The sequence below is a fragment of the Pundamilia nyererei genome, unplaced genomic scaffold (assembly GCF_000239375.1).
Source record: "Pundamilia nyererei isolate P.nyererei 1_Seehausen unplaced genomic scaffold, PunNye1.0 scaffold00114, whole genome shotgun sequence".
Lineage (NCBI taxonomy): Eukaryota > Metazoa > Chordata > Actinopteri > Cichliformes > Cichlidae > Pundamilia > Pundamilia nyererei.
The window spans coordinates 310,818-321,006 of record NW_005187515.1 but is presented as its reverse complement, the minus strand read 5'-3'; the positions used below and the strand labels follow the sequence as shown (position 1 = coordinate 321,006).

The window sequence follows — 10,189 nt, the reverse complement described above, 5'->3', positions numbered from 1 at the left end:
TGACCACAGTGCACACGTCTGATGTCGCTCACAGTGGTCAAAGGGATCGCTCAGGAGGTTTGTGTGTTCGCTCAGACACGTGAAAAATTAGAGGGAACTTTGCTTCTAAGTTCTAGCAGCTGAAATTCCTTAACAGCAGATTAGAATCACCTATAACAACATTTAGGCATTTTCTGCATCATTAAATGATCATATGCAAGTTCCAGTAACCCTGCGGTGCACAGTTTGCATTGAAGTCATTTGCAGTTTTGCAGTTTTACGCTTTTGAAAAGGTGTCATTTCTGGCTGATTTTAAACTGAAACTCTCCGTGGCAGGTCTTCAGAGAGCCACTTTCATGACTCCCAGAGTAACCCTCCAAATCCACTACAGCTGCATTTGTCAAACCGAAATAATCATCAACCACAAATTCTCACAGGGTGAGAAGGTGCGCAAAGTGACAATATGCACTGTGAAGGGATGAAATGACGTCCCGCTGTGCAGGTAAAGTTACTGAGAACTTCATGTGAAAGAGGACACTTCTGTAAATGCAGGCCATTTCCTGACACTCACAGGAACACAGCCTTATGCACGACGGATGCGTGTAAGGATGATGTCACGCTACCTCATATTCGTGGCGCTTCTCATAAATGGGGATCACAAGTTTGGCGATGTGTGTGATGACTTCGTAGCGCTCAGCTTTCCACAGCGCGTCCACGCAGACCTCGAGGTGTTCCACCAACACTTCCTAAACAATGGCAGAAAAAGAAATGTCCTTAAAATGTTAACACTGATTCATAAAACGGGACCCATTATGCTCATTTCCTCTTTTATTTGTGGACTCTGGTAGAGTAGCTTTGCATCATTTACAGTTTGTACTGAGCCTTGGGGCAGCCCCTCAGTTCATTCTCTGTCTGAAACAAGCCAATTAGGCTCCTCCCCCTTGGACCAAGTTTTTCCTAGATGGTTCACTCTCACAGCCAGTGTTGCATATGTAACATGACCAAATTAAAATTAAATTAAAATTTAAGTTTAAGTCTTATTATTTTTAACACCTGTTTGTGAATGTTGACTCCTCCCATGACAGTAGCCTATTCAGTCTGACACGTCTTCACATCTTCGGTGCTGAAACATTTGGATCCTAAAAATGTCTTATATCTGCTCATCGTATTATTTGAAAGGTTTAATATAAGTATCCACCACTGTAACGGTGCTGAACACACTGATTAGGAAACCCCATTTGTTATAAAAACAAGAAAACTCCAAATATTTTAGAAATCTAAAACTAAAAATTATGTTGTTTTTTATTAGATTAATAAACTGAATTCACAGTTTTAACCCTTTCACATGTAGTTGTCACTACAGCTATTCAAAGGCTGTTTTCTGGTATTTGTGTCAGTGTTGATGGTATACTCGCACATAAGCCAGTACATTGGACACTGATGTGTCACCCCCAACATGTTCTCACTCCCATAGCGTAACATTTTACGCTAGGTGACAAATCGTTGGTATATTACACTTCCGGGAACCCAACACGTCCCTATATTACGAGATCGGAAACATGAGAACCATTTGGAATGAATCTACACATGTATGTTGGTTTTACTTAAATCAGCGGGAGCATCATTCTACTGGATTTCTACCTGTAACCCGGCGTGTATCATAAGAACCTGTCACTCCATCCATCCAGCAACCCACTGGTCATCCATTGGACATGTAAAAAACTCTTTGAAACATTTTTTTCATGCCTAAAGACGAATAAAAATACTTAAGAAAAGGAATCCTGATTGAGGTCGTCATAATTCATGCATGAAAGGGTTGAATCCAAATTTGTGTTGAGCACAGTGGGTCCTCTTTAACAAACACTCTACAGTAGAGATGGCCAAACAGATTTTTGATGCTTTGCTTGAGAAACATAAACCCAAGTACAAAATTCAGTGACAAATTTGATTTGAGGTAAAACGATTGTTTAACTGGGTTGTCGGGTCGATCTCTATATCTTCAGAAAATCTTAAATAAGCATTTTTCCTGAACAGGTGCCACACCTCAGTGTAATAGACATCCTGCATGCCGGCGTCTTCCTTCATGGCAGCTTCCTCGTCGATGTTAAAGGTGATTTTCTTGAAAGCTGCCAAGCCGCTGGGGAACAACTCTGGTAAGCAAACAGCAAAGATGAGTGAGGAAAACAAAAAATGCTTCACAAAAACCTCCACTAGAACATTTTCTACAAAACACATTTCTATTTATTTATTTATTTATTTCCCCCAGCAGGTTTGGCAGGTGTTTTTGTGACACTGAGAACTCACGAAAATCCAGATAGGTGTGAACCACAACCAAATGAAACACATGAAAGGTGGATATTCTTCGATTCCCAACATGCTGTAACTGCCTGGTGATAGTTAATCTACCTGATGGAAGGTAGCTTCAGTTCATACGTACCGCTGGACTAAAACCCAAACAAATTTTCAGAGATAAGCTTTGTCGTCTACCAACTGTTGTCAGCATATCCACCACACATTTGTTTGGCGGATTACAGAGACTTACAGCCAGTTTTGCATAAGATAAGATATAAGATTTGCATACCCTAAAAAATAACGTACGGCATTGTGAGAATTTGCTTTTGCGACTCCACTGTGCTGTGGAGTGTTTGCACATTGTGACAACAGCGAGCCACAAACAAACTGCCAAGTATATCACCAGGAGGTCCAGAGTAAAGGCTGCTTCACGAGTTTCTAGCAGATCAGTTACACTAGGCACACAATGCCAAGAAGGATCACAGTATTTCTTGTGTACAGAAGGGCGGGGGACCTTACTTTTTCTGTTCAGGTATTCCGCAACCAGCGCAGCCACGTGAACATAACACATCGCAGCCTGTGGAGACAAGAAGAGGCCATCATGAACTGAACACGCTGAAAAAAACTTTTTAACACCAGGGCACGCTGTTTAAATGCAGCTGGCAATTGCTCAATAATATTTCAAGCAACATAACATCATTACACATGATTTTCGAGGCTGCATTTAATGACTTTTTTGTGTTCAGTCATTCAGGCAGATATCTACAGCCACACCTACCACTGAAACGAAACTGTCTTCTCAGACTGTGCGAAATAGCTGTAAGGCATGAAAGCCATTTTTGACTTTCTCTTATCCTTTACTGAAGCATAACCCAATATGTTTCTCCACAGGAAGAGACGTGATGTGGAATAGACAGCGGCTGAAAAGTTCAGCAGTTCTTTTCACTTCACTCATTTAATTGTACATAAAAATGTTCATCCTGTTGAAACCCATGTGGATAAACTTGACATGATTTGACGTGTAATTAGTTTTTGTGTGGCTACATGTGCAGCATTCAATTCATTATTTAAATATTTAGTAATAAACATCAAGTACAAAAAACTTATTCAGGAACACTGCACATAAATGTGTATTTAAACTGTTATAACCTGTTACTGTAATGTATGTAACAAGGCCACAATAAGCTAACATGATATTTCTATGCCTATATGTTGCAAATAAAAAGAATAGCAGCTCTACATAGAATTATTATCATGTTGACCCTCACATCAATAATAAATCAATAAATCACTGAGCTGACCTTGAACACCTCGATGTCTGCTAAACTGCATCGCTAATTTGACCGCTGTCCACACACCTACAAAGTCCAGAACACACGCACACAACGCTACCAAAAACCTCGTTGGCAGAGATAAAAACAGATCTAATGTTACAATCCCTCTGGAGTGTTTAAATTAACCGGCTCACTTTATACTGAAAAGTTTGAAAAATCCTTTGAGAAAAGTCCTTATATAAATATCAACTTTTAAATAACCAAATAAATACACTTGACCTGCTCTTAACAGCGCATCAGCTGCACCACCCAGGGTCAAGTTCTATATCAGTCTTCACCTTTGAACTCGCTTTCCCATGATCTAATCCTGACCAAGCGTTTCCTTGTACAACATCGGGACTGGATGTATTCACGGTATTAATATGAAAATTTTCATTTGAGTTTCATTTGGCAGAGGATGCAGCATTCAGTTTTGTTTCTTAGTCGCCCTGAATAACCTTTTGCTGCAGCATCACCAAAAACACAAAAACAAAAGTAAATGGGGCAAAAAGTAAGTGGACTTGTATGTTTAAAGTTTCATTTAATAACAATAAAAATACTAAATGCTGAAAATACTCAAATACATGTTGAGCTGGGCCTATAGATATTACAGTGTCCCGTTTGAAATGACAGCATCTCGCATTAACTTTAACACCACTGCAGCTGAGAAAGGAAAACATGGCCTGCAGGACTAATTCTGCAGGTCTCATTGTCTGTGTACCAGACAGCGTGAATGTGATTGATGTGCGATCAAAGATGTCTGGTCAAACAACACAACCTGCCTGTCCGCGTTATTCTCCTACAGACCGCTATCCACATGACTGTAACAATACAAAGATAATGACTAAAAAGGGAGAGACACAGACGTCAGAATCACTCACAGTCTTCCTGTTCATACCTCTGACAAATCTCCATTTTTGAGGTGCGCTCTGGCCATGCTGTCCAACCAGGTCCGCCTCAGCTCAGGGGTGCTGGCGTAGGACCGGGCCAGGCTGTACTGGAGGTCCAGCAGCATTTCAGGATCTTTTTCATGCTCTCGCATCTGGGCTGTAGCCATCAGAACTGTGCGGATCCGCTTGGTCAGACCCTTCACTTCTGAGGGGAAAGCTGTGCACTGCAGCAAACATACAGACACTGGTTAAAAAGGGAACAGATCTAGGAGGAAACAGGAGCTTCAGATGTGGCCTGCATCCTGCTGCTAGACTAAAATTAACTCCTTTAAACGTTTTAAGTGCAGCGTGGGGGATGATTTTCTAATCTTCTAAAAAAAGGCTCTTATTCTGATAGGAGCGACAGAAGACAACATGCAGGTCATCCATATTGTGTTCCAGCCTTCATTTTATGTGTGTTACTGCTTTGTTACATTACAGTTACATTACATTACAATCTTACCTATGCATATGGTTGGCTCGTTATGTAAGGTCCTACCCACAAGAAGGTGCAAGAGACGTAGGACCAGATTTACTCTGCATTAAAATACTAATATTGGGGTTTACTCAACAGCAATGCACAGAGACAATTTAGTGACTACAGGTGTGAACGCAGTAGCTTTTGCTGCTGCCTGTGCTTCCTGTGTATTTGTTTCCTTTTCAGAGCATCGTATCTGGGGAGGAAGCTATTTACAGGAATCGCACGAAAGCGTTTTTGCCGAGCAATTAAGAGCAAGTTGAGCCAAAACTTGTCGTAATTTGCATCTTTGATAGTTGCCATGAAGGCCAATTTGTTTGAAATGCCGGAGGGGGGGGAACAACACCAGATCACCAGCTAGTCAGAGCAAATCAGAGTCATCATTTAGTCATTATTAACCAACTGTTGTATGACACTGCGTGGAGGAAGAATATCACCGAGTTACGCAAGTGGCACAGCAACGCCAGCTCATCTATTATGGACTTGTCTGTAGTAAAGCAGCATTTTTTCTGGGTGATTGTTAGGGTCCGTGTGAGGTGTGAAGTGTATCCAGATGAATCCAGATGAAGTCTCCAGCAAGCTCCATGATGCTGCAGAGTCCAGTCAGTTTCTCAACAAGCTGGTTGTTTGTGACCTCTTATTTGTGCTAGATTACATTTGCCATTATTGAAACGTAAACTTCTCATCGTCACTTTGTTCTGCTAAGTTAATCAGTAAATACTATACGCCTTAAAACGCTGCGCCATACTTCACACTAGTAGTCCTAGCAGTAACTTGAATCTGTCATCTAAACCTCCTGAGCGGTATTTACTGCTTAACCAAATTACATCACTCAAGCAATGATTCAAATTCCCATGAGGAGTAATGTTTCACAAGTGTGATTGTGTGGCTGCTCTTAAGAACACAAAGAAACAACTAGGGGAGCGAAACTTGCTCCCTTCAATCGCTCATGAAAGAGAAGATCGTCAAAGGCAAAAACAGAGATACTTTGGTAGTTAATCATCCACTGCTAACTAGACTGTCTGAATCCTGATTAACAAGTTTAAAAAAACCCCAAGTCATAACATCTTTAATACTTTAATACTATAATTACTGTTTTTGAATTATAACACTAATACCTCGGGATTTCCTAATCATCACATTCTGTCCTGATAAGTGAAGTGAAGCACCGTGCTTTGTGTGTACTACAGAAAAATGGTGAATTATAGTGAAAAAATCATGAAGCAATGAGTAACGACTTGTTGTGACACTTCATTTACACGAAAAGAGCATAGAAATGAAGCTCATTCGCTGATTATTATCATCTGTGAAGAAAGTGTGGATTTAGATCAATCTACAGATTGATTGTATAATACATCCACCTGGAAACTCCTCAGTGAATAATGGTAACAATGAATGTTTGTTGGTGCCAGCTGTGATTGGTTGTCTAGACTTCCACAATACCTTCATGGCCTTGTCGCTGTTTGCAAAGTTGTTGATGATGGAGAGAGACTCCTGGAAGCGTGAACTGCCGGTCAGTGCCACGTCAGAAATCAGCTGGCTTACTGCAATGATGATCTACTCGGGAAAGAAAAGCAGGGGAAGGTGGAGGGGGTGGGGCAGTGGGCACGGAGAAAGATGAAAATGAAAGGAGGAAATGCACACACGATCCAGTAAATAGTATGTGCACTAATCACTGCGAGACAACAGAAAGAGAAACTCAGCAGACCGTCTGCAATTAAACACGCTTTACATTCTTACACGCTTTACATTCTTCTCCTCCCTTACTGCACGTGAATTGCTCAGAGGAGCGTGCTTGGAGAAAAGAAAACCGAGTGCTGAACGTCAACAGTTGTCAACATTAACACTTTACCTGCAGGTGTGTGCGTAGGAAGGTTTTCCTCTTGGTGTACTCGTAGTTGTTCCTCATGAGCAGGTAGAGCAGGGCCGACGCCTCGGCCCGCAGAGAGGCCAGCTTGGAGACGCAGCACTTGAGCACCTCGCAGCACAGAGCCTCGCACAGCGTCACGCGACCCTTGAACAGCACCGAAGGGAACTGGCGGGACAACGGGTTAGTGTATTAAAGACAGATTCGGGACAGGGCTGGAGTTAGAAAATAGAGTGAGTGTGTAGGAAAGACAGCAGGAAAACGATAAATCACTTGATACACAGTGAAGATATCACATTAAAACTTTGTGTTATGGTGGATACTAATAATAAGTCCATTTAGATTTGGCTGAAAATAAAAATAAAACCACAAAAAATAACTAAAAAATAAAATAAAAAATAAAAAACTTTATATTACCCACAATTTTTTATGGATCATCTTCAAACTTCACAAAAACATAGTAGACCTCCTGGGCTAAGTACCTAGGTTGGCTAAGCATTTGACCTTCATTGTTAGCACTCAAGGTCAAAGTTCACCTTGAAAAAAATTTCAAGAAACCATATTGAGTAATAATATATCACATGAAACTGCATGGAGAGAGTTGCACGACAACTGGGTAAAGGAGATAATAAAAGACGCTTCTCTGGTAAATAATCCTTCGACGTCATAGGTCAAAGGTCAGACATTAGGGTGCTGTTAAAAGTAAGCGGGATGCCATCAGCATGTTTCAACCAAAACATCGTAAAACGTCAAATTTATTCAGGTTTTGGGGGGAAAATCAAAGGTCTAGAAAACATCTGCATCATCAACCTGTGTATCAAACATGATACACTTGCTGTTAAAAGGTTATTGCAAAGTTTTGCTTGGGTTGTTTTTTGGTGATTTTATTGTCAGGAAGTAACAAAAAACGGACCTGTTAACATTTTAGTTCTTCTTTCACATTGTAGTGACCCTGATTAGTTTAAACTAGTACATATAAATTGAACTGTTTTAAGTTAGTGTAATTATTAAATTTCATAATTCATAATTTCATAATAAGATGAACTAAAGGACACTATTGCAATGCCTGCCTCATGAATCTTGTGTACCAGCTAAGTCTTGAGTCGTGTTTAGACTTGAATTAGTCTCGATGCGCTATGTTGTTACCAGTGTTTGTGTGGCCAAGAACAGCAAAGGTTTGGCTGTTAACAGGAAAACACAGCACGCTGCTGCCAGGAATTACGATTGCCGGTAAGAGTTTTAATCTAGTGCAGTTACAAATATAAACCTGTGACGAAATAAATAATAAAATGTCACAAAAACTGATATTCTGTCTCTAACTAATGAGGGGGGAAATCTGAACTGTTTATCTACATTTTTTTATTTACTGCAAAAGAATGCTGCTGTTAAAGTCCTCGCTGCCCATATCACCTTTTTATCATTAACTGGTTCTCCAGTTTTCAGGCAGTCACAATACTCACAATAGCAAAAATCCACTTCTGGAAGTGGAAAGTTCTGTTTGTCTGCTAACAAAGGCCTAATTCCTACCAAACGCAGCATAAATGAGTGGATCAAAAACAAGCAGACCGGATGAGAGCGCGGCTAATCCCTGATTAAAATAACAGTCGGCACAAGTTTCACGCATGTGTTCCACATGGAAACCGATCAAAGAAAGCCAGCTGAAGGAGAATCAATATGTTTCTAAAACGAGGACGAGCTCTTCTGTTAGAAGGTGTCGTGCGTGGATAAATGTGTGCGATACCTGGATGAATCTGACCGCTCAGTTGGAGCACAAGATTGAGCCAGAGAAGGCTCCATTATTACCTCCAACATATATAAACATGATGTGCAGAAGAAAGCAAAAGATCACTGAGTCTGTAAAGACATTTCCGTTTGGAGTGTGAAAGATCCAATACTGGAAGAAGAAAGAAGAAAAACACGCGACTGTGTGTCGACTGCTGAGAACAGACAAACAGACCGTTCTCAGCTTGTCTGTGTGGTGGATTTTTAGCCACACAAAACTGCGGCTAAAACCCAGAGACACCGCTCTGCCTATGTGAAAACCATGTTTGCATATTTGCCTCTTGCAATCTATGATAAGTTCACATCAGTTAAGCAAGTAAGTTATTGTTTTAACAGAAACGAAGGGGCTCACAGCTTTGGGGTCATCGTTCATAGTGATAACATCTTCATCCAGCATTTAAAATAAATGAATGACGACCGCCAAAGCAAATAAAGACAAACTTTTGTTTTTTGTGTTGTGAAATTAAACACAAGCACTCAAACCTCCGCCAAGAGAGCTGACTACCGGGGCTGTGTGGACTTTTAAGGGAATAGTATTGGATTTTGTACATATTCATTTTGTTTTCTTTGTTCTTTTTAAACAGTAAAAAGCAGAAAAAACATCAAATGTAATGTGATACTTTAAATGTTTACAAAGTACTTTCCATATGTTGACACAATTTCTGACCTTGAAGACCTTTTAAAGGCTTGTTAAGCTGACCTCACTCCACACTCCTACAAAGTTTTATTTGAATTCAGTTAAATTAAGCTTTTTGAGTGTTTGCAGAGAAAATGAAACACACACACACACACAAACATACCAAACACAACCTAATAAGTCTGGCTGCAAAAATAACTGTATCAGCACTGCTCAGTTACTAAAGAGACATCATGTCTCTTTAGTAGATGACTACAGTAGCATTTAAACACCTATTGATGGTTTTTGCTACTTTTATTCTGTGTAAACACTAAATCTCTACAAAACAAACTAGTGTAAACAGACCACTTTGTAGAAATAAAGACAGAATAGATTAAAGTACAAGTTGCAAAGACTATTTTTTGGGGGACTACTTTCAGCCGCGCATTCACACACTCCACCATTTGTGTTAATGAAGGACAACGTCTGCACTGTGGCTCGCACGTGTGCCTTTAACAGTTTGTGCGCAAAATCTGTTGACACAGGAAACCTGGACTACAAAGAAATCAAAGAGCAGTTTATTGGTTTTAGAATCTCACAAACCACATTGTTTGACATTTTAATGAACCTGTACACACTGTAATCAATTTGCAGACGACTATTCGCCTGATCCAAGCACGAGTGTTTGAAGTGTTCATGTTCGGATAGTTACTATTTGCAGAGGCTAACTTTTAATGCTTGAACTGTAACAGGAGGAAGCACGCCAGAACAAAGTCTTCACCGCTGCTGTTCTCTGATTCATCATTTAATTAACTCACACGATACTGACACTGCTGATATGATAACTCTAGGAAGAGGGTTGTTCTCTCCCTTGGGACCTACCTTTATTACCTCAGCAGCTTTTGACTGAGTTGTGCTGAAGCTCATTTCTAT

At 40.3% G+C, this 10,189-nt stretch overlaps 1 protein-coding gene across 3 annotated transcripts in view; it reads right to left on the bottom strand.

The window, feature by feature from the left end:
* dock11 (dedicator of cytokinesis 11) overlaps positions 1-10,189 on the bottom strand; it is an 80,292-nt gene that overhangs the window by 18,242 nt on the left and 51,861 nt on the right. For all 3 annotated transcript variants that reach the window (XM_013913082.1, XM_013913083.1, XM_013913084.1), the window contains 6 exons: positions 6,844-7,026; positions 6,435-6,548; positions 4,483-4,698; positions 2,791-2,848; positions 2,023-2,129; positions 603-725 (listed from right to left, as the gene is read on the bottom strand). In XM_013913082.1, coding sequence (XP_013768536.1) covers positions 603-725; positions 2,023-2,129; positions 2,791-2,848; positions 4,483-4,698; positions 6,435-6,548; positions 6,844-7,026 — 801 coding nt within the window. The remainder of the gene's footprint in view (positions 1-602; positions 726-2,022; positions 2,130-2,790; positions 2,849-4,482; positions 4,699-6,434; positions 6,549-6,843; positions 7,027-10,189) is intronic.